This window comes from Stenella coeruleoalba, assembly GCF_951394435.1.
Source record: "Stenella coeruleoalba genome assembly, chromosome: 16".
Classification (NCBI taxonomy): Eukaryota; Metazoa; Chordata; class Mammalia; order Artiodactyla; family Delphinidae; genus Stenella; species Stenella coeruleoalba.
In genome coordinates, this window is record NC_137162.1 from 72,176,542 (window position 1) to 72,201,905 (window position 25,364).

Genomic DNA, 25,364 nt, shown 5'->3' on the forward strand with positions numbered 1-25,364 from the left:
TACAGCAGGGAGGAAAGGCTAGTCTATTTGTGAAATCACCTTGCAGAACATAGAATATCAGAGAACTAGCAGGTGGGCAACATCTAAGGAATAGCGGAAAGTACGGGAGAAATGTGTTGCCCTGACAGAAAACAAGAAATCACTAAATGGTATTTTTCACCATGTTCTCTTCAGGCTACAAGTATCTCAAACTATGTGACAATTAAAGGTCAGAAGCTCTTAGCCAACCCTTTATAAAAACTCGTCTTTCTAGTCTAAGTTGATATATATGGAAGCTTTGTATTTCAAAGGTTTGCTCTCCCAAATATTTACTGTGAGAAGAATTTCTCTGGCTTCTGTCCTATGTGTTGAAATGTCACCCGAGGCGAGGCAAAGCAAAACAAAGCAAGGCAAAGGTACTTGGTGTATAAAGGCATTTCTGTCTACTTCGGTTTGCAAACTGGCAAGGGAGATGTTCCTCACCCTTTCACTGCCTTCCCCCTGCCCTCCAGAAAATACTGGCTTTATTTATGATTGTGGTGCTGTGCTTTGTAAGTGTACTTTTCCTGGAGTGCTGTAATTTGAAGATTTCAATGAAGGACAGTGTCTTATGCATTTGTTTTTATACAGCCTTTTAGTCTCATTAGGTGTTTGGCTATTGCTACCATATATTATCTAGTTTAGGAAATTAAGGCTATCTTTTCTTTAAAAGGCATTCTAAACAGGAATTTCAGAGTACTACGTTGTCATTAGGAGGAACAGAATTTTATTATTTACTTTTACAATAGAGTAGGTACTGGAGAGAGTAAACTTCTGATGAAGGGGCATATCTGAACACTTCAGAGGGTTTTGATATTTGGAAGTTTAGAGTATTCTGCCTGCTAACACAATCGTGTTCTGGGAGACTGGATTTTAGACTCCACGCTTTTGTGCACAAATTGTATCTTTCAGTTTTCAGTTATGAAATATTGAAAGTTAATTCGTACAAAATCCTGTGGCAGGTGGTGACGTGATTTTTCCCCAGGGCTTTGAATGTCAAAATGGAGAGATTCACTGAGGCTCAGGTAAATTGATGGGTGTAACTAGGACTCTCTTAAGGTAGCCACATGCCTCACCATCTAATTAGGGATATGCATGAACGGATGAATGATATTCCTACTCTCTTTACCTATTATCTGATGAAATTACAGCCAAGGGGATGGTTTGGCAAAAATCTGTGCGCAAAGAAGGCTGTTGAACCTGACTGTAAACCTGGCATGGTGAAGAGAGACAGGAGGTGAGGGTTAAGTGGGAGGCCCTGTTGGGGGCAGGAAGTTCAGGCCTGGGCCTCCAAATCCATTGCCATGTAAACTGTTTCAGAACTTAGAAAGAATGAATGTTTCAAATTCCTTTAAAATGTCATTTTGATACCAAAACCTAGTCAAAATTAAAAACAAAAAGAGACAAATCTCACTTATGAATTTAACCCTCCCTCAAATAGACTGACATAATCCAAGTAGGGGATGAACCAGGGAGGATTTAGTCTACTGATTCAAGTATGGTTCACTAGTAGAAAACACAGATTTTGGTATATTGAAAATTAAAAGGAGCAAATCATAATTGTCTCCCTATGCACTGGAAATGCATTTCAGAAAAGTTTAATAAACATTCTTTATAATAGGGCTTCCCTGGTGGCACAGTGGTTGAGAGTCCGCCTGCCGATGCAGGGGACACGGGTTCGTGCCCCGGTCCGGGAAGATCCCACATGCCGCGGAGCGGCTGCGCCCGTGAGCCATGGCCGCTGAGCCTGCGCGTCCGGAGCCTGTTGCTCCGCAACGGGAGAGGCCGCAACAGTGAGAGGCCCGCGTACCGCAAAAAAAAAAAAAAAAAAAAAAAAACAAACTTAATTATAATACTCAAAAGTAGAAACTTTTTTTCTTAACTTTGTGAAATATATCTATCTCAGCCTCGGAAGCAGCACCATGACACTTGAAGGCTTTCCCATTGAATTTAGGAAGTAGACAACGATGTGTACTCTTATTATTTAACGTTATTCTGGATGCTTGTCCCACTCAAAGGCAAAAGAAGGAAGTTAGATAGACGCATAAAAATCCAAAGTTGGGGGTAAAACTACCACTGTTTGTAGATGGTTATATAACTGTATTGTATTAAAGATTGTATGTATCCAAGAGAATCATGCAAAAATTTACTTCAAACAAGAGATTTTATAGTAACGTAGTGGAGTCCAGAATTAACATACAGATAGTAATAGGTTTTACACATACAAACAGAAGACAAATCAAAGAAATAAGCCCAATTATAATATTAGCAAAAAGGATAAGATATATAAACATAAAATAAAAAGAAACGTTGGGGAAAATTTTAAACACTAAGAACACAAAAGTAGACTTGAACAAATGGAAAGATATGAAATGGAAGATAGAAAGATTCAACATCATAAAAGGAGTATTTTTCCTTAAATCAATTTATAATTTAACTCAGTCCTAATGAAAACACCATCAGATTTCTTGTAGAAGCAGACAAACTGATTCTGAAGTTCATATAAAAAAGTAAACAAACGAGGAACCAAGAAAATATTGAAAAGGTGTGCAATGATGGAGAGAGAGGGAAGGAACTATTTCCACTGGGACTTAAAATATATTAAAAAGACTTAGGGAATTCCCTGGTGGTCCAGTGGTTAGGACTCTGCGCTCTCACTGCCGAGGGCGCGGCTTCAATCTCTGCTCGGAGAGCTAGGACCCTACAAGCCTCGTGGCGCAGCCGCAAGAAAAAAAAGACTTAGTAGTTAAACAAATGTGATTTGGTGAGTGAATAGACGGATCAGTGGAACAGAAAGAAAAATCCAGAAACACCCATATATTCCCAAGAATTAGATACGAATTACAAATGGCTTTTCACCTATGGAACGACACACATCGTTCAGAGAATGTTGAGAAATGCAAATTAAAACTATAATGAAATACTGTTTTAAAGCGAACAAATCGGCAAAAATCAAAAGTTTCACAACACACCCAAAGTTGCTGGGGATCTTGTAAATCCGTTTAATCCCTTGAAGTCAATTTGCTAATGCTAATTACAGCTACAAATGTATATTTGTAATTGACTCAGCAATTCCTGACAGGTATGTAGAAAGATAAATGTGTATGTAAGGTTATTCACTGAAGCATTGTTTTTCATTGGAAGCCATGGGGACTGGTTAAACAATTAAGAATTACTGGAACACAATGTAGCAGAAAGAAAGGATGAGGAAGGTTACTATGTATGCATTGCAAGGTATTTGTCAAGTGAAAAAAAGCAAGACACACACCAATGTATATAATATGCTATTTTTTTGTGTAAAAAATTAGAGGAGGGCTTCCCTGGTGGCGCAGTGGTTGAGGGTCTGCCTGCCGATGCAGGGGACACGGGTTTGTGCCCCGGTCCGGGAGGATCCCACGTGCCACGGAGCGGCTGAGCCAGTGAGCCATGGCCGCTGAGCCTGCGCGTCCGGAGCCTGTGCTCCGCAACGGGAGAGGCCACAACGGTGAGAGGCCCGCGTACCGCAAAAAAAAAAAAAAAAAAAAAAAATTAGAGGAAATCTGTATATGAGTTAGCTTATGTACTCATAAATTAATTCTGGAAGGATATAAAAGAAACAAGAAGCGTTAGTTACTGGTGGAGAGAATGGAAGTTAGGTGGGAACTAGGTAGATGGAGACTGTATATTCGTTGTCATTTTTTTCATTTTTGAACGATGTGAATGTTTTGCCTATTCAATAAGGAAAACAAACAAACAAGTATACAGCCATATGTGTGTATTTAAGAAAGAAGACTAAAGATGCTCACTATGTGTTGATAGGGAAGCGTTCCCAAGGATGTTAAGCGAATAAAACAAGGCATGGAACAGAATGTACAGTATCCACTTTTTGTTGAAAAAAGGAAATCTAAGACTGTTTGCTTGGTTTTGCTTGCATATTCATAAAGAAACTCTGGAAGGATACTCGAGTGTGAACATTGTGATGTGCTGCCTCCAGACCCCCTTAGGAATGAAAGATTTCTTGCTGAAGCAGCTGAAGGGCTGCTGACAGATGTCCTTCAGGGAACAAACCCCATGGGTAACGATTGCCTCTTTTGAAGAGAGTCACCTCACCTGAGGTCATGCCCCCTTCTGGGGTGGCCTGCAATCAGTGAATTAGCAACATGGGGGTGTGAAGGGCTAGCTTCCCACCCCCAACTCAGGGCAACTCTGAAGGGTCAGCCAGCTTTAGAAATCCCCTTCCTTAAGCTGCATGGTAATTTACCTTCTCCTGCTGCTGTCTGGTTTCTTCCATAGAAAGAGAACACTTTTAGTAAACCTCCCCTTGCTAATAAGTAAGAGTGTGTCCTGGGGAACTCAACGTGCCACAGGAAACCAAAAACAGTGATTTCCTGTGCTTGGGTTGGGGTGGGAACCTGGTGAACGGGGGCAAGTTTGGGAAGAAGACTTTACACCCTACACTCCATGCCTTTTTAAAAAATTGAAGTATAGTTGATTTACAATGTCGTGTGAGTTTCAGGTGCACAGTGATTCCGAGTCTTTTTCCTTTCTAGGTTATTACAAAAATATTGAATAGAGTTCCCTGTGCTATACAGTAGGTCCCTGTTGGTTATCTGTTTTATATACGGTAGTGTGTATATGTTAATCCCAAACTCCGAATTTATCCTTTTTATGATATAAAAAACATCTTTTTGGAAACATGTGGAAGTATTACTTATTCAAATCAGAAATCAAAATTTTAAAGTTAACTTGGTATATCGATGATATTTTATCCTTTTCCTCTTATATTTTTAGAGAATTTTTTTATGTTTCAATTTGGGAGGAGATATTTTTAATCTAAAATACCATGCCTCGCTACACTCTAAATATGCTTTTCTTTTTTTCTTTTTGTTTTTGCTTAGGACCTACAGAGAAACACCGCCTTGATCTCACATTACAATGGAATTTAAGAAGCCACCTGACGGTGGCTGGGGCTGGGTGATTGTACTGGCCTCCCTCTTTACTCAGTTTTTGTGTTACGGATCTCCGCTAGCTGTTGGCGTCTTGTACGTAGAATGGCTGGACGCCTTTGGTGAAGGGAAGGGGAAAACAGCCTGGGTCGGATCCCTTGCAAGTGGAGTTGGCTTGCTTGCAAGTAAGTGGAGAAACTTATGCTTCTCCTCACTCGTTAATCATTTAATTACATTTGCTGCATCGTTCACATTGTGCAAGACATAGGAGGCTATTTTCTTTTTTGAAAGTATAGCACCTACTTTGCTGCCTTCACTGAGATTATAAACCACTCTTTCACTGTCCTAAATCTATGTGACAATACAGGAATTCCATCAGAGATTCAGTTGTCCATTCATTCATTCCTTTATATATTTATTTGCTCCTGTGTGCCAGGCAGTGTTTTAGATGCTGGATATGAAAGGATGAATGGCAAACAGGTCATTTCTGCCTTTAAGGGGCTCAGTCTAGTGAGACACACGTTTCCACAAATAAGAAAGATACAGGGGTATGAGGGCAGTGATCCAGGTATGTCCGATGAATGCTGGTGACCAAAGGACCAAATATTTTTCAGCAGTCCTGGGAACAGTTCCTCTGTGATTCATAATTACTCCTCTCTGATTCGGATACACCGTGATCATACTGCATGTCCTACATTTGTGTCACCTTCTTAAGAAAAAGTTGATATGACAAAGAGTAGTCCCTTCTCAACAATGATCATGACATTAAGGATTTAAATATAGTGTTATGTGTAAGATGTATGTGATGCATTTTGTGTGACCTTCATAAAATGTCTCCAGAAGTAATATTCTTTTTTTAAAAATTTATTTTATTTATTTATTTATATTTGGCTGCGTTGGGTCTTCGTTGCTGCATGCGGGCTTTCTCTAGTTGCAGCGAGCGGCGGCTACTCTTAGTTGTGGTGCGAGGGCTTCTCATTGCGGTGGCTTCTCTTGTTGTGGCTCACGGGCTCTAGACGCACGGGCTTTAGTAGTTGTGGCTCGCAGGCTTAGTAGTTGTGGCTCATGGGCACTAGGCGCACGGGCTTCAGTAGTTGTGGCGCGTGGGCTTAGTTGCTCCGTGGCATGTGGGATCTTCCCGGACCAGGGATCGAACCCGTGTCCCCTGCATTGGCAGGCGGATTCTTAACCACTGTGCCACCAGGGAAGCCCCAAAAGTAATATTCTTGATAAACATTTATCAAGTATGATATAATAGTGATTCTTAACACCTTTAGACAGCACAGTAGAGCGGCTTTTTTTTTAAGGACAAAAATCATATGCACTTCAATTTCTGGAGTCATAGTTTGAGCTCTGCAGTAGTATTTAGTGATCATCAGTCTAACTTACGTGGAACTAGTTAAGAACAGACATGCGGTATACACACTACTGTATATAAAATAGATAACTAATAAGTACCTACTGTACAGCACAGGGAACTCTGCTCAATACTCTGTAATGGCCTATATGGGAATAGAATCTGAAAAAGAGTGGAGATATGAATATGTATAACTGATTCAATTTGTTGTACAGCAGAAACTAACACAACATTGTAAATTAACTATACCCCAATAAAAATTTTTTTAAAAGAACAGATATGCTAAGATGCAGCCCTGGAGTCTAATCCTGAACTATGACCTTTACATGATTCATTGAGCAAATCACAATCTCTATTCTTTTTATTTTATTTTATTTTTTTACAATCTCTATTCTTATGGGGAAAATAAGGACAGTGAATATAGTGATTTATAAGGTATTTTTCAACTCTAAAATGATTTACAAAGAAAATGCATTGGCCATTCCTTCTTTTAAATCTGTTATCTTTCCTGATCACTAAAGGGGACTTCTTAAAACAAAACAAAACAAAAATAGTTGCTTCCAATTGATGAATTACTTTGTTATATTAAAAACAAGACTTGAAAAACAATGCTGGATCATGTGGCCATGTCAGATAAGAGAACTAAACGTAACTAAACAAATGAAAATAACACTGTCATTATAAGTGTCAGAAAAGCAGGAAACATTTGCCAAGATTTGTTTGAAAGAGTTTTTCAAAATGTGGATTGTTTGTAAAGCTGTCAAAGTACAAGTGGATGATGATTGATATGTTTGAGAATATAATTTTTAGAAAATGATCCGGTGAGAAGAGAATTTTTAAATGTCCTCCAATTAGTCATCATTTCTTTTCTGGCTGTGTCGGGTCTTAGTTGTGGCATGCGGGATCTTTGTTGAGGCATGCAGGATCTTTCACTGTGGTGCAGGCTCTTCGTTGTGGCGCGCGGGCTTCTCTCTAGTTGTAGCGGCAGGTTTTCTCTCTCTAGTTGTAGTGGGCAGGCTCCAGGGCGCGTGGGCTCTCTAGTTGTGGCGTGCGGGTTCCAGAGCACATGGGCTCGGTAGTTTGCGGCACGCAGGCTCTCTCATTGAGGCGCAAGAGCTCAGTAGTTGCAGTGCGCGGGCTTAGTTGCCTCGTGGCATGTGGGATCTTAGTTCCCCGACCAGGGATCGAACCCTGAGTCCCCTGCATTGGAAGGCAGATTCTTTACCACTGGACCACCAGGGAAGTCCCAGTTAGTCATCATTTCTATTAGCAAATACAAAGTTAAACAGAAATTCAATTACCTTGCCTTCCAGCACGGGTCAAAGGGTAATTGAAATGCTATCTCTGTCAGCACATGCTTGGAGAACAAAACTGTTTTTCAGGAAGTCTGTCCAGGTAAGACTTGAGGGTTTGAGGTGTTCAGGGAAGCTGAGATCTTCTTAGGGATGGATGGGGTATTGGTGGTCAGAGCCGATGCTGAGACTCTGAAAACTGAACTGCAGCTCTCTACTTTCTGCAAGTTCCTAAGTGGATGGACCAGTCTGTCTCAGGGGCCACAAGCAGCCCCCTTCGCTTGTAGGCGGGACCAGCTACATAATTTGCAATACCAGGTGCAAAATGAAAATGCAAGGCCTCCAGTTACAAAAGTTAAGAATTTCAAGACAGCAGCAGCAGGGCAGCAGACCAAGTGCATGGCCCTTCTCAGAGCTGAGTCCAGTGCAGCTGCATTGGTTGCGTGCCCACGAGGCCAGCCCTGCTTGATGGGCTGGAGAGAGAGAGCATCCCAGCAAATGTCCAGGGAATGAACAAGTACTGGGGGAGTGTTGGGCCGAAGTCAGAGCTAATCTGAGTCCTGGCTGTACCACCCTGTAGCTGAGGGACCTTGTGCAAGTAACTTATCTTCAGTGTCTTCAGCTAGATGAGAAGACACTCGAAGCAGCTAATCAGAGCTTTTGCAAATAAACATAGAATATGGAGACCAAAGGGTTCCAGAATGAGGAAGCAGTGAGAAAAAAATGATGACTGGAGAGCTAAGACTTACGAGTGTGTGTTTGTGTGTGTTTGTGCACATGCCTGTGTGCACTTTAGTTAGTGGCCACTGAGTATCCGTGTTGTTGGCTTCCCTTGGCTCTTCATAGCATAAATTAAGGGACACATCCTGAAAGCTGTGTAATACAGTATTAGCAAGAGGGGTCTAGCGGTGTCTGAGCCACATTCATCATCTACTTTGTGGACAACTTCCTTCTACACAAAAACAAACGGATCGGTCCTACCTTGGAAATAGGAAGAGTACATCTCATCACGATTGTCAGTGATTCTTAACCAGGGAGATAATCAGAATCATGTGTAGAAAGATTTCAGCATATAAATGCTTGGATTTGACCCTCAGACATTCCAATTCAGTCAGTCTATAGTGGGGCCCACATACGTGAATCTTTTTCAAGCCCCCAAAGTGATTTTCAGTTGGGAGCTACCACTAGCTTAAGCCCTCTCTACTTAGATTGCAGTCTTGCACTCCTTGGTGGTTCTCAAATGTATGTTGGTGTCGACATATTTATAAAGGGAGCTCTTGTAGGTTTCCGCTGGAACGTGTCACTGTGTATGCCATGTAAACCATGACAGATTGTGTCCAGTGGCCCCAATTCTGGGGAATGAACACATAAACGGACATCTTTGCATCCTTTTTGATAAAAATGAATTTAACTTATATATATATATATATATATATATATATGTATGTATATATTTACATAAATACATCTTTGATAGTTGCTCTTAAAATCAGGAGTATATATGAATGACTTGAGCTTGTCTAAAAAGCCAATTTCTTACTCATCAGTGCTGTGGGGTGGGGACGGAGGGTGGTCCCAGGAATCTTCTTTTTAACTAGCTCCCCAGATGATTCTGAGGCAGCAAGCCATATCGTAGCTGAGGAACATGAGTTGTTTTCTTTACACAGTTCTGTCCAGAGAAGGCCTGGTAGGTGTCATCCTTGACTAGTCCTGTGATCTGACCTCTGGAGATTTATAATTGAGTCAGCACAGCACAGGTACATTTGCTAAGCAACATACAAAGTCTGCTTTTCATGTACTTGTCCCTTTAGTTCAAAAAGTGCCCCTTGTGTGCCTGGCTCGATACCAGCCACCTTCACTTACTTGATCCTGGTTGATCCTCATAATAACACACTGAAATAGGCATTCTTGTCCTTAAATTTTAGTGACCTGCCCAAGATGAACACATTGTCTAAGAGGAAGATTGGAAAAAAAAAAAAAAAAAAAGGAGAGAAACATTGACACCCAAGCAATGGTTTTTCAAACCTGTTAAGTCTGTTTCTTCATCTTTAAATTGGAGATCATAAAAGTACCTACCTGGGACTTCCCTGGTGGGCCAGTGGTTAAGACTCCACACTTCCACTGCAGGGGGCGTGGGTTCCATCCTTGGTTGGGGAATTAAGATTCTGCACGCTGCGCGGCACAGCCAAAAATATAAACAAATAAAAAATAAAAGTACCTACCTTATATGATTGCCACGTAGAATACTCGAGATGGTGCTTGTCATGTGGTAGGTACTCAACAAATATTAGTTATTAAAGAACAACAATCCCCCACAAATAAAATTACTCTCCCAACCAAACTGGAATCTGCAAAAGAAAGGAACCCTTCAGCCTGCAAGACAAAGATATTTCTAGGGGGATGGGCAGGAGGGAGAGCTGTTAATATTGTATCTAAGCGTCTGGAATTTAAAGGCCCACCCATTGTCTTTATCAAACCCAGATTTGGACAGTAGCTAAGAATAGCGGAAAGACATGCAATTCTTAACTTTATACTCTTTATAACCTTAATTCTTTCTCTTTGAAACTTGAGTAATTGAGAAAATACTAAGAAGTAGACCTCTCATCTGAATTGTTTTTCCAGACGATCCTTAGGATGAATAAAGCTGGATATCAAGGATTCGGCCTCCCTCAGTTATACATCGTCATCACGCACACTCAGAGAATCTCTTCTCCTGTGTGTTAGGGAGGCCCAGACATCATCTCTGCTATAAGAGATTTAGAGTCTCAGGGCAGAGACAGGAAAAAAGGGTAGTAATGCCTTGAGACTTTACCACAAATACCAAGAATAGCAAGAACAAGGCAGTCTCTGGAGTTTTATAGAGATAGGCTGTGAAGTGGGCCAGAGGGGAGGGTGGGCTGGGCCAGATGCATGGGCGTGGAGAGGGCAGTCCACGCAGAGTCCCCGTATGCAAAGCCCTGGCATCACGCTGCAGGTGATGCCGTCTGGTAGAGTACGTTTGGCTGGAGAAGGAGTGATGTGTTAGGAGCTGTGATCGTCTGTGTCTACTTGGCTAGGGCTGCATTCCACGGTTAGTCAAACACTCATGGAGGTATCACTGTGAAGGTATCTTATAGATGCGCTCCAAGTCCATAATCAATTGACTTGAAGTAAGTGAGATTATATTAAATAATCTAGGTGGATCGGATTCAATTAACTGAAAGTCTTTATGAGTAGAAATGAGCTTTTCCAGAAGAAGGAATTCAGCCTACGGCTATAGCTTCATCCTGTGGGAGAGAGTTCCAATCTGCCCTTCCTGAGGCCTAGTCCTGTGGATGCTCTCCTTGCCTAGCCAGGTCCCAAAACCACGTAAGCCAGTTCCTTGCAATAAATCTCTTAATGGAAGTCTTCTTCTGGTTCAGTTTTTCTGGTCGAAACCCGAAGGATTCAGAAGGAATGGAAGGTAACTGAACTAAAGGGCGATCATGGCCTTATGTTGTTTTAAGTTGGGAGAAAGCACGCTTTGGTTGGGTGTTATGGTTCACATTCAAGGAGAAGGGTGGGACCGTTTTTCTGACCACAGAGGTGCTGATACAGCAGGGAGATCTTTTGTTCTGTAGTTTTGTACTCCAGATAGATTTAACAGTCCCCTCCCTCTCTCTTTTTTTTGTCTTTAATTCCTCCAAAGATCTTCAAATCCCTAATGAGTCAGTACCTCTATCTCCAGGTTAATATAATGAGTCAGTATAGCCAACAGGCTTGCTGCCTGAGTTGTGAGTGTAGGCAGAGCTGGCTTTCAGCATTATCTGTACAGTTTTACCCCCTGTTAACTCCTTGCGTAGGACTGAATTCCTGCCTCCTACAAGGACGCTGTTACATTGGCCCATTCCCAGTGTGTTGGGCAGGTCTAGGGTTTGGTGAGAATCTTGGCGGGTTTTGCTGACTTGAAGAAGGCAAATGGACATGATACACCAAAGCGACCGATAAGCAAGGTGATCGGTATACTTGAGAGCAAGGATTTGAGTGGATGTGGTTCTGTAGTGCCTTTTTCTTCCTCAGGAAGATGAACTTAAAATTCCTGATCTCAGGGACTTCCCTGGCGGTCCAGTGGTTAAGACTCCGCCTTCCAGTGCGGGGCGCGGGTTCCCTCCCTGGTCGGGGAACTAAGGTCCCACATGCTGCGGGGTGTGGCCAAAAATTAAAAAAAAAAAAGGGGGGGTAGTAAGAAGTGAGAAACCTGCCAGTTTGTTGGGCTCCCCGCCTTGTAAGTAGAGGGATAGGACTCGTGGGCCTAATCAACCTGCTGTCTTAGGAAATCCTTGCAGTGCTACAAGCACACAGCCTGGTTACTGCTATAATTTATTTCTCATTGTACCGTCAGCATACTTACGACAGTAGGCCTGGCCATCCTACCACTCTGGGGACTCTCTGAAACTTTTTGGGAGAGAGGAGTGCGTGGAAGTTGATTTCTTTCCCAAAGGGAATAATTTCTTTTCCAAAGCTGTCTTATAAAAATTACAACTTGGAGAACCACATTATGGTTCTCTTCTCTCCATTTAGAATGTATTTTCATCTCTTTTGACAATACTTCACAGCCCAGTTCAAGGCTCAGTTCTTTGGCCCATGGTGATCTCCCTTTTCTGAAATCCCCAAACACATGATCTGAACCTTTCTTTTGTGCTTATTGCCCATGGCCTTAGGTTTTGATATGTGTTTGTTTTGCCTTTTGGTCTAGGTCAGAAATTTTGCGTCTTCTTCTCTGTGTCCTTATCTACCATGATATGGGCCTCCAGTGCTGTGTGGTCCAGTACAGTAAGCACTGGCCACATGTGGCTGTTGGACACTTGAAATGTGGCTAGTTCAAGATGAGATGTGCTATAAGTGTAACAAATACACAGTGAATTTCAAAGACTTAGTATAAAACAAAGGAATGTAAAATCTCTCTTTAATCATGTTGAAATGATGATGTTTTCGATGTATTTGGTTAGATAAAATATATTATTGAAATCAATTTTACCTCTTCTTATTTATCTAATGTAGCTAGTAGAAAGTTTAAAATGCCATGTGTGCCTCCTTATCTTTCTGTTTTGCAGCAGTGCTGTTCTAATGGACGCTTGGTAAATAGTGAAGGAATGGTAATGGTCAAATATTTACTCTTTTGTTTGATTAATGCAGACCTAAATTTATGTTACTAGCAAACTTTTAAAGATGTGTATTCTTCCTATTAATTTTTTTTTTTGGCGGTACGCGGGCCTCTCACTGTTGTGGCCCCTCCCGCTGCGGAGCACAGGCTCCGGACGCGCAGGCTCAGCGGCCATGGCTCACGGGCCCAGCCGCTCCGCGGCATGTGGGATCTTCCCGGACCGGGGCACAAACCCGTGTCCCCTGCATCGGCAGGCGGACTCTCAACCACTGCGCCACCAGGGAAGCCCCTTCCTATTAATTTTAATAGCCAGCAAAAATTTAACTCCATTTCTTCCCACATTACCCTGAAGGGCTAAAGGAAACAATTTCATCCCTTAACGTGTACATCATTCTCACTTCCTTAGAACAACTCATCCTTCTCATTTTCTTTCTTTTTTTAAAAAATAATTTTTATTGGGGTATAGTTGATTTTCAGCGTTGTGTTAGTTTCTGCCGTACAGTAAAGTGAATCAGTTATACATATGCATATGCATATATCCACTCTTTTTTTAGATTCTTTTCCCATATAGGTCATTACACAGCACTGAGTAGAGTTCCCTGTGCTATACAGCAGGTCCTTATTAGTTATCTATTTTATATATAGTAGTGTGTATATGTCAATCCCAATCTCCCAATGTATCCCTCCCCTCCTTTCCCCCTTGGTAACCATAAGTTTGTTTTCTACATCTGTGACTCTGTTTCTGTTTTGTAAATAAGTTCATTTGTACCATTTTTTAGATTCCACAGAAAGCAGTATCATATATTTGTCTCTGTCTGACTTACTTCACTTAGTATGATAATCTCTAGGTCCATCCATGTCACTGCAAATGACATTATTTTCTCTTTTATGGCTGAGTAATAGTCCATTGTATACATGTGCCACATCTTCTCATCCTTCTCATTTTCTAATTCACCCTTGATCATAACAAAACACTTTTTCCACAAGAGTTTTCATTTTCATTTCCTTCATTTAATTCCCCTCATTGGCTGAGAATGATATCAATCAGTCTGATTTGCAGATGACCATTAACAAATGATTTTATGTTTTTGTTTCGTTTTGTATTTAAGAGGTTGTAGGGCTTGAAAGCCCGACCGCATCCTCCTTTCGTTCCTCATTCATCACTTTGGTTTATAGCAACAGTCCCTGATCTTTTTGGCACCAGGGACCGGTTTCGTGGTAGACAATTTTTCCATGGGGTGGGAGATGGTTCAGGCGGTAATGTGAGTGATGGGGAGCGATGGGGAGCGGTGGGGAGCAGCAGATGAAGCTCCGCTCGCTCACCCACCACTCACCTCCTGCTGTGTGGCCTGGTGCCTAACAGGCCTCAGGACCAGTACTGGTCTGCGGCCCAGGGGTTGGGGACCCTTGGTTTATAGAGTTACTCCCTAATATATAGCTTCTTACCTTTTTTGAGGGAACGTGTCAACATTGTGCCAAAGATGTTGCCAGGCTACTATGCAGGAGAATGGAATATCATTTAAGAGCCCTGCATACGTCTTAGTGCCCCACCTGCCACCTGCCATCCTCAGACCCGTCTTCTGTTCTGATTGCTAGCTCTGCTACTTAGCATTTTCCGTTCATCCAACCAATCAAGATTAATCACCCAGACAGAAGGAAGTAATAGTAATAATGGCCCCTAAACCCCAATACACATACAACCGTGAGTTCAAGAAAACTTTTTATGAAAGGCAAAATGAATATAAAGGCAGTGACATATAGTGTGTGTGTGTAACTATCTTCTTTTTTTTTAGGAAATTTCTTCACCTATTTATAAAAATCCTCAAATAGAAAAAAAAAACACAAGGAAAATTAGGCACTCTTTTGAACTGATTGATAATGAAAATAATATATTATTTTTTTCATTAAGCCAAAGTTGTGCTTAGTGGACAATGTAAGCTTTAAATTTGTATACTAAGGAAAAGTTATAATTTCTATAACCGTTTTCCAGGACAGAAGTCTGGCAGACTTGGCTGGGTACGCTGCTTAGGGCCTCAGAAGGCCAAAATCAAGGTGTCAGCTGTTCTCGGCCCTTATCCAGAGACTGAGGGAAAGTCCATTATAAGGCTCACTAGGTTGTTAGCAAAATTCAATTCTGTGTGGCTGTAGGACTGAAGTCCTCATTTCTTCACTAGCCTTTGCCCAGAGGTCATTCTCGGTTTCTAGAAAGGAACACTGTTCAAACTCGTTTATAAGGTTAAAATTATCCTGACTCTAAAGCCAGACTGATACATTACAAAACAAACAAACAAACAAAATGAATATAAAGGCAGTGATATGTAGTGTGTGTGTGTGTGTGTGCGCGTGTCTGTGTGTGTGCACGTGTCTGTGTGTGTGTGTGTGAGTGTGTGTGTAACTTCTTACCGGCTTCCATTTTACGCTGAAATTGTATCCTCCTCACTATTTCCTTATTAAAATATTCCTTCTTCCTCTTTAATGAAATGACAGTGATAATAGATAGTTATTACATTTAAAAATGTCTTTACTTGTCAAAATAGGAAAATTGGCAACCCAGTGATGACGTTCCTCCCTCCCTTTTTTTCTAAAATTTTATAGATTCCAAGGAGTGGAGTTACTGGTTCATATTACAAGTACCTTTTGTTCCAAAGGTCCCTTCTGCAAAGTAAAAGACCTGAAGCCTCATAAGAAATCTCCCCTGAGAGTAGTCCTTTGATTTAATGAATCTCTTGAATTGAAACTAGTCCAGTGCCGAGGAGTAATCTATGGTTTATCATCTTGGAGAACTTGCCTGTTACTAGGAAGAGCTAAACACATAAATGTGTCAGTTTTGTCGAAGTGACTTACTGGTCACTTCCAGTTATACTTTGCCCTAATTGTTATTGATGAAACCTGGGGCTATTGTGGTTTAAATCTGTGTCAATCAAGTCTAGAAATACCCTGGTTCTGAGGATGAGAATAAAATAGTTTGCTCTAAACTTTTAAACACCAAAATGAACATAAATCTCATGTTTTCATCTTCTGTAAATTCATAAAATTACTTAGGCTGTAAGATATTAACAAAAGTACATAGGTGTTTTTTAAATTGATATTTCTAGAAAAACATTAAGGTACCAATGGAAATACATCTCAATTGGGAAGAATGCCGGGCTGACTTTGGCCTTAGCCCTGTCATTGATTAGCTATGGATTCTTGGTCAAATCACATGATCCTTCTAAACTACAGTTTCATCATTTTTTAAATAAGGTCTTTGGACCCTTTCCAAGGCCCCATTCAGCTCTAAAATTCTTTGTCTTTAACCTCTGACATCAAGATTTTTTCCTCTAAGTAAGCAGCAGGTGGTGGTGTGAAAGTAAATTTTTTTTCTTCCAGTTTTGTTGAGATAAAATTGACATACAGCACTGTATAAGGTTAAGGTGTACAGCATGATGATTTGACTTACATCGATCATGAATTGATTACCACAATAAGTTTAGTGAACCTCCATCATTTCATATAGGTACAAGATTAAAGCGATAGAAAAAAATATTTTTTCCCTTGTGATGAGAGCTCTCAGGATTTACCCTCTTAACAACTTTCATATATAACACACAACAGTGTTAATTATATTTATCATGTTGTCCATTTCATCACTAGTACTTACTTATCTTTTTTTTTTTTTTTTTTGCGGTACGCGGGCCTCTCACTGTTGTGGCCTCTCCCGCTGCAGCGCACAGGCTCCAGATGCGCAGGCTCAGCGGCCATGGCTCACGGGCCCCGCCGCTCCGCGGCATGTGGGATCTTCCCGGACCGGGGCACAAACCCGTGTCCCCTGCATCGGCAGGCGGACTCTCAACCACTGCGCCACCAGGGAAGCCCGTACTTATTTATCTTATAACTGGAAATTTATACCTTTTGACCACTATCATCCAAGTCCCCCTCCCCCATCCCCTACCTCTGGTAACCACAAATTTGATCTCTTTTTCTATGAGCCTTTTTGTTGGCTTGTTTGTTTTTGAAGTATAACTGACTTACAACACTATATTAGTTCCAGTACACAACATAGTGATTTGATATTTCTACACATCTTAAAATGATCCCCACAATGAGTGTAATTACAGTATGTTACCATACTAACACATTACATAATTCTTGACTATATTCCCCACACAGTACATTTCATACCTGTGACTCATTTATTTTGTAACTGGAAGTTCTAACCTCTTAATTTCCCTCATCTATTTCTCTCTCCCCCTACGCCCCTCCCCTCTGGCAACCACCTGTTTGTTCTCTGACTCTGTGTATCTATGACTCTGTTTCTGTGTAAATATGTTTTTTCATTTGTTTTGTTTTTTAGATTACACATGTGAGTGAAATCATACAGTATTTGTCTTTCTCTGTCTGACTTATTTCACTTAGTATAATATTCTCTAGGTCCATCCATGCTGTCACAAATGACAAGATTTCATTCTTTTTTTGTAGCTGAGTAATATTCCATTGTATATATATACCCCATCCATTCATCTATTGATGGGCACTTAAGTTGGTTTCATATCCTGGCTATTGTATATAATGCTGCATTGAACATAGGGATGCATATATCTTTTCAAATTAGTGTTTTTGTTTTCTTTGGATAAATACCCAGGAGTGGAATTGCTGGATCGTATGGTAGTTCTATTTTTAAGTTTTTGAGGAATCTCCATATTGTTTTCCATTGTGACTGTACCAGTTTACCTTCCCACCAACAGTGCATGAGGGTTCCCTTTTATCCACATCCTTATCAACACTTGTTATTTGTTATCTTTTTGATAAAGGCCAGACAGGTGTGAGGTGAGAAGTTTTTTAAAACCAGTTTTCAATTTGCTGTTTTCATCTGTCAAAGAATTTCTGCTCATTTCTTCCTTAGGCTTAATGTTATTCAAAGAATCATGTATTAGGCAAACATGATTTAAGAATTTATCACAAAATTGATGATAATATTATACATTTTATAAAATAGTGGTTTTGGTTGTACATGCTGTGAAAATTATTACCCTTCACCCCACCCCCATCTTCCCAAACTTTGAGTTTCCTTGTAGAGTTAACATGCCTTAAGGAGCATAAATTTAAAGTCCTGCTTCGAGGATGAAACTTGAAACTTTTCAAGTATGCCAGTAACAATCTCTATTTCAATTCCATGTGCCTGTTAAATTTGTAAACACTGACTGTCAGTGTCAATACAACTTGGTAAACAACATAGAAGGGTCATGACTTTATGATGTCAACATCCATTTATGAAATTTGACTCTTAAAATCATTTCTATTTTTGAAGTATCTAAGTGTTTCTCGTTGGGTATACACATAGCTCAACTGTCAGATAAGTTTGGTCTTTCAAATGGATTTTCCTCCTAAAACACTGGAGTAGAATATTCCCCTCTGTCTTGTAAATATATCAGTCTGCTCTTCCATACTGGCTCATACAAGAGGGCTTGAAATGACAGGGGCCAGTTCATGACCAGGGAGGAATGTGGGATGGCTCTAGGCATTGAAAGCTGGTGGTATCTCAGTGGTCATAACCTGGTCTTAAATACGTGCTTAAGAGACTCTCTGTTATTGGTAAGAACGGGCTTGGGATCATCAGATCCTGGCTCCACCACTTGCTAACAGTGAGACTGTGGATGGATGACACTATCTCTCCATTTGAGGTTTTCTAAAATGTTTTAAGGTATGTACAGAAAAATGTGCATATCATGAGAGTATAGCTCAGTGAATTGTTTTTACAAACCAGACACACCCATGTAATGAGCACATTCACACCCAGAAACAGGACGTTAGCAGTACCTAGAAGCTGGGCTGTGTTTCCTTCTGGTTATAGCTTCCTACCGCCTACCAAAGACCCACTGTCCTGACTTCTGACTGTAGATTAATTTTGTCTGTTTTTTACTTCTTATGATTGGTATTACACAATGTGTCCTTTTTCTTGTTGTATCTTTCACTCCACATACATTTGTGAGATACATCTGCATTACTGTGCGTAGCTGTAGGTCATGCATTCTCATGGCCATATGGTAGTCCATTGTATGAATACACCAGAATCTACTTATACCTTCCACTACTGAGGAACATCTGGATCTGTGGGTGCTGGCTACTATGACTAGTTCTGCTATGACCATTTATGTCCGTGACTTTGGGTGTAGGTGTACATAGAAGTAGAACTTCGGAGTCATACAGCGCTGTGTTCCGCTTTGGGAGATCACGCTTGCAGTTTATGGGAGGATTGCTGCACATCCTTGCTCACACTTATTGTTGTCTGCCTTTTGCCATTCTGGTGAGCATGCTTTTTAAAAATTGGGAATAATGATTTGTACCTTGAAAGGTTGTTGTGAACTCAATGAAGATGTTTCTCTTTGCTTTTAAATGTTGGGCTCTTTCTTCTAACCATGGCATGGACAACCCTTCTGAGCTTCGGTTTCCTTCCATGTAAATAAGACTACTGGGCTGAGTAACCCTTCATGTCCTTTTATTTCTAATATGGTAAGCTCCGTAGTTGTAGATACTGTCAAGGTACAGTGCTAGTGAGAGAGAATTTCACTATCACTTAAATCCCAGTACATGAGCAGTTGCCCACTTCCGCAGAGAACTGGTCCAGGTAATGGTCCCTTTTACCTGTCAGTCAACAGTGCACTTCCTCCCCCAAATTCCAGGTTACATGTAGTATGTAGGACAGGGATACTGACAAAGTCATGCCCGGGTGGGTAGGATAGAGGCATTTGCCCCCACCTGCCAAAATCTTCTCTAGGAAGGGAGTAACTACCCCCACTTTATCCCTTTATAAGGATGTTATGGATAGCATTGAGTCAATCATTAAGTTTATTTTTACCATCAATTATATGACAGGCCTTGTGCTGAATAGGAGCTCTGGGTAGAAAAGATGCATGGCAAGTACAGGAGACCAAAATCCTCAGAAGGGTGTGGCGGTTAAGCTGATGGACTCAACAGCCAGATGGCCTGGGTGTTTACTTCTTAATTGTTACTCTGAGGGTGGCTGCCGCTGTTACTCTCATTGAAAATTTAATAAAGTCTGACTCCAGAACCCCAATTTCTTAGCTATGTGACCTTCGTCTTCTGACACTTTAATTTCCTTATCAGAAAAGCGAGGATAACGAAAGCACCTACCTCCCAGGAAAGCAGTGAGATTATAATGAAGGGACATTGTTTATGTGAAGTAGCACGGTGTCCAACCCGTAGTGAACACACAGTAGCTTATTATTGCTGTTGTGGTTTTACGATGGAAGGAATCATTTTAAATTTCGGATGGATGATAGGATGTGGAGAGGAGGTTACTGTTAAATAAGTGAAGGTTTCGTTTATGATTTTAGGTCCCGTGTGCAGCCTGTGTGTCTCATCTTTTGGAGCAAGAGCCGTGACAATCTTCAGTGGCTTCATGGTGGCAGGAGGCCTCATGTTGAGCAGTTTTGCCCCCAATATCTACTTTCTGTTTTTTTCCTATGGCATTGTTGTAGGTAAGAAACTTGGTCCCCGTGACGCTTTTCTGAGCTTTGAGAGTTAAATGTTTTACCCGTGTGACGTTTCTTATTCAGTTAATGTAAGGAGTGAAAATGCTCAGGAATAATTCACTTTCAGCAACCACTTTACCAAAAATTGTTGCTTTAGTAAAACGTCCACCCAGTGAATCAAAATACTTCAAAGGATAAATGTGTTTTTTGTTTGTTTGTTTGTTTTTTTGCAGTACGCGGGCCTCTCACTGCTGTGGCCTCTCCCGTTGCGGAGCACAGGCTCCAGACGCGCAGGCCCAGCAGCCATGGCTCACGGGCTCAGCCGCTCCGCGGCACGTGAGATCCTCCCAGACTGGGGCACGAACCCGCATCCCCTGCATCGGCAGGCGGACTCTCAACCACTGCGCCACCAGGGAAGCCCGATAAATGTGTTTTAACAATGCCCATTTTGTTTTCTTGCAAGGCATGGGGAGGTTTTTTTAATTTCAGCACTTGTCTCTCTAGCACAAAAAAGGAAAAGAGGGAGAGAAGCATGCAACTTAGATGTCACTGACACCTGCCACTTCTCACTGATGTAGGAAATGGTCCCTTTCCTATTGGGCGGTTAAGCAGGGCTCTGTTGAACTGTTGGTGTTCTAAACATCCTTGCTGTTCCACAGCACCTGTCACCAGGGCCCCAACCACAAGGTGATAGCAGAAGTAAAAAGCAGAGTTTAAAGCACGTAATAATAATGATTATTTTTGTTAGAGGTAAGGCATGAGTGAAGAAAACTGAGCGGTGGGGATGATTAATGATGATCTTGGTTACAGAAGAGGAAAGGGTCCAGGGCTCAGGGCCTGAGAGCACTGGCAATTTTGGGGGGAATGCTTTTGTGATGTATTGCACTCATTGTATTCAATGTCAAACATCACCAGACTCAGGATCCCTAGGAGCTGTTGGTGGGGAATTTTTAAAAGACTCAGCCTTTCAAAGTTTCTTCTTAATGTCTGAAAGAACTGAATTCTTTTTTCTTTTAAATAATAAAAATTTATTTTGTAAATCAAATAATCACTTTCAGATGTATCCTCTATGTAAGTCCAAATGTTTAGGAATTAGAATTTTTTAATAATACACCGATGTTATATACAATTGCAGGGAATAACAGTTGAAATACAGTGTAGGCAGAAGTTGTTCTAGTTTTTCATATTCAATTTGAACAAATAGAAAAGTATATTAGTCACACAGAATGAAATATTTTATTTTAGATCATAAAAATATTATGCCCACTCTATTATACAGTAAAATGTAATTGAATATTTGCTTAAGTAATGAAAGGGTTAAGAAATGATTTGGGTTATAATCAGAGGAACATAAGTTATAAATCTGTAGAAGGATTGCTATTTTCCAAATGAAATTCCGATAAAAGGCTAAACAGTTTCAAACATTTTATATAAAGAATGAATTAGGGCTTCCCTGGTGGCGTAGTGGTTGAGGGTCCGCCCGCCGATGCAGGGGACACAGGTTCGTGCCCTGGTCCGGGAAGATCCCACATGCCGCGGAGCGGCTGGGCCCGTGAGCCATGGCCGCTGAGCCTGCGCGTCCGGAGCCTGTGCTCCGCAACGGGAGAGGCCACAACAGTGAGAGGCCCGCGTACCGCAAAAATAAATAAATAAATAAAAGAATGAATTATTCCTGATCAACATGTTTTTTTTGCTTTAGTGTCAGAAAAGTCACAACACATTTGATAAACGTATGTTAAGAGCCAGTTTTCTAGACATGAGCTCCGTAGTACCATCTATATGACATTTGTTCAGAAATGATGCAAAATTCTTAGAACACAGCATATTAGGGTGGAGGAAGAGCTGCCTGCCAGCGCTGACACAGCTAATTAACAGGAGGAGAAGCTGCAAAGGAAAAGACTGGAACAGAGCAGATCTCATTGCTACATGTGGCAGCGAAGGGAAAAGCACAGCTGAGCCGGACACAACCCAGGCAGGGACACAGACGCTGCGGCTCAGGATTTTGGTGTTTAAAAACTTCAGAGACAAATTCCAGCAAGATGGTTGGTTTGAGTCAAGCCTGAAAGAATTTAATTTTTTTGACTACTAATATTCGTTTTTTTCACATGGGGATATTTCCCCAATAATAAATAATAGAAATTTATAGCGGCTAATATTCCAGTAGGTAGTGTGTGCTAGGCTCTGCTTCATATGATCTCATCCAGTCTTCATGTGAGCCCATTTTACAGAGAGGGAAAGTGAAGCTCAAGCAAAGTGAAATTACTAACTGAAGCCACATAGGTAGGAGATTTGGGGTTGAATCCATTCAGTCTGACACCAGATCCTGACCTCTTTTACATATTTGTAATTCTTTGTAGTGCTTTTAGAACTCTTGAAGTTTATTTTAAATTTAACTACATACCCAAATTCTACTCAGATCATAATCTAAATAAGCAGGTCACTTGTTAGTTCTTTGAGAACAGGTTATATGTTTGGTATTTTATATTACTTATTCCCCGTAGTGCTTAATACAGTTTAAACCTATACATGCAAATATGTTAATCTCTGGTGTAGAATTGGAAGGTATTCATTGAATAGTCATCTTGCATTCTTGTCTAAAATCATGAAAATAAAAATGTAGATATCTGTGCTTGTGTATGAGCATTGGATTATTCCTTTTAGGTCAAACCCCTTTTTACATAGAAAGTTGAATCATTATGCCCTTGACATGATTTGGGCATTTCCCCAAAAACTTGGACTAAGCATTTGAAATTTCATGGGGTTTTACTCCCTCACATGGTTTCAAGGTTAAGGTATAGCCTTTGTGAGTACATATCCAGAGTTGTCACTGACTTAAAAATTGACCCAAAGTGAGTGATACCATAGTATTTGTATTCCCCATAGATAAAAATGAATTTTTTTTTTTTTTTTTTTTGCGGTACATGGGCCTCTCACTGTTGTGGCCTCTCCCGTTGCAGAGCACAGGCTCCGGACATGCAGGCCCAGCGGCCATGGCTCACGGGCCCAGCCGTTCCGCGACATGTGGGATCTTCCCAGACCGGGGCACGAACCCGTGTCCCCTGCATCGGCAGGCGGACTCTCAGCCACTGCGCCACCAGGGAAGCCCAAAAATGAATTTTTAAAAAGAAAAAAAATTAATGTACATTGTTTAAGATTTTATGTACATTTGATTGTGTTGGAAGCATATCTAAGGGTATATAGAAAGAAAAAGACAAAATTAGGTAACTCCCATAACTAAATTTCAAAATTTCTATAGCAATGGAGAGAGCTTTACCAGCTTGTGAAACTGATTTTGATTTGGCTTATGGTGTTGGAACCTTTCAATAGCTAACCCTGTCCCTTCTCCCCATGAACCCATGATCTTCTGTTAATGAGATAAGATTTGATATTGGTCTTGACTTACTTTACTAGCTGCTGCTGGCGGTGGGGGGCGTACAGGGCTTCCACTTGGCTTTCCCCACTATGGTAACTTTTACTTCACTGGCCAGAAACAATGTAGATAGAAGGTTATACCAACTACTATGTACATGTACTCCAATTAATTATCAGGAACTGGGGAAATGACTAGGATGGGCCCATGGACTCAGTGGACCCACTGTGAGCCAGACCTGGGCCATGATCCCGTATATTACCTGGCCCTCTTGTGACCCCCCCTCTAAGGGTAGGCCATGTAAGTGCCTTAGGCCCCTACTTAACAGTGCCAGTTCATTTCCTGTGTCCTACAGTGCTCAAAAGGCATCCCACTCTCCCTTGCGTATGATACCTAAATAAGTGACCGTAGTTCTCTTTGGGGCAAGATTCAGGATATTATTGTCTATATATTTGCCATAGTGGTTTTTGCAACGTCCTTCCTTCTGGAATCTGGCCTTTCCTTCACTTAATGGAATCTGGGTCAGAAAACAGGCTCACGTCTGAAGATTGTATATGACTCTGATTTGGCAACAGGTTCTGAATCCCTGTGGCTAGGAGGAGGCTGTCAGCTCATGGAGAAAGCCCTGGGCTTCGGGTCAGGAGACATAGGTCCTGTGAGCTTGAGCAAACCCCTCGGTCTCCAAGAATGACTGTCGCCTCTTCTGTGAAGGCAGACTCAGAAACCTACCTCACATAGCTCTTGTAAGGACTAAGTGAAGTCGAGCAAAATAAAAATAAGGTAAATGAAAGAGTTGAGTTGGATTTCCATAGTAAAAAATCAATTTAATTTTAATTTCAGTAGTAATTTTACAGGTTCCAGTAATTTTAAAGAATTTTTTAAAAGTTTAAAGTTTTAATGTCAATACTTAAAAAGTCACGCACTGTAGTAATTATTGGGCCCCTGTGAGCTACTTCTTGCTAGGAGATTATTAACACTTATTATCATGGTTGACTTCTTTGTGGTTTTATTTTGTCAGTAGGCTCAGCATATAGGGCTCGTGGAATATTTGTAGGGTAAATAAATGGGAATTTAATGAACAATGACACTTCCATTCTGTCGCCATTGGAAGTAGAGTATCCAGTTGAAAAGGAAGTGACAGGAAATTATTACACCGTCTAAACTCCTCCCTTCTGTATTATGAAGTCCTTAGAAAAAACAAGAAAGATTCAGTCTAATGATAACGTATATTGAGCATGCATTCTGTGCAGTATTCTAAGCATTCTCCTCTGTCTGGAATGAACTAGATGGTCTCTTAAGATAATCTGGCACAGGCAGGAGCAAGCACTGACAGTCCAACTCTGGGGTTGGGCCGTGTGGGTTAATCTTAACTTACTCACTTGCCAGCTGTGGACTGTAGACATGTTATTTACATACTGTTTTCTCATTTTTTAAAGTGAACATAATAATAGTAACTACCTTCTAGGGTTTTGTGGATGGATGAGTTAAAGCAATAAATATTCACCAGCATCACCATCGTTATCAGTTTTGTGACCTTGGGAAATTATCCAGCCTCTCTGAGCTTCCGTTTGTATTTCTTGTGAAATGAGACTAACGCGACTTCACAGAGATATTGTGACTATTCGTGAGATGATGTATGTAGAGAGGCACACGGGTGTTTAATGAATGTTTGTTCCCTTCCCCTTAAGTTCCTTTCTGATCTCTTAGTTCAAGAGCACAGCAGCAGCTTTTTGTAACTGAAGAAGCACTATTGAATCAGGACTATTTGTATAACAGATTAAATAATATAGAGAAAGAAAATTAAAGTT

General features: G+C 40.9%; 1 protein-coding gene across 3 annotated transcripts in view; it reads left to right on the plus strand.

Moving 5' to 3' along the window:
• SLC16A9 (solute carrier family 16 member 9) overlaps window positions 1-25,364 on the plus strand; it is a 68,279-nt gene that overhangs the window by 25,770 nt on the left and 17,145 nt on the right. The window contains exons 1-3 of one of the 3 annotated variants that reach the window (XM_079900003.1): window positions 16,596-16,650; window positions 18,867-18,997; window positions 20,049-20,192. In XM_079900003.1, the coding sequence (XP_079756129.1) occupies window positions 20,114-20,192 (79 nt within the window). In that variant the 5' untranslated portion in view covers window positions 16,596-16,650; window positions 18,867-18,997; window positions 20,049-20,113. Of the gene's footprint in view, window positions 1-4,895; window positions 5,129-16,595; window positions 16,651-18,866; window positions 18,998-20,048; window positions 20,193-25,364 lie in introns of those variants that run through there. The other 2 variants (XM_079900002.1, XM_079900004.1) reach the window with 2 other exon arrangements.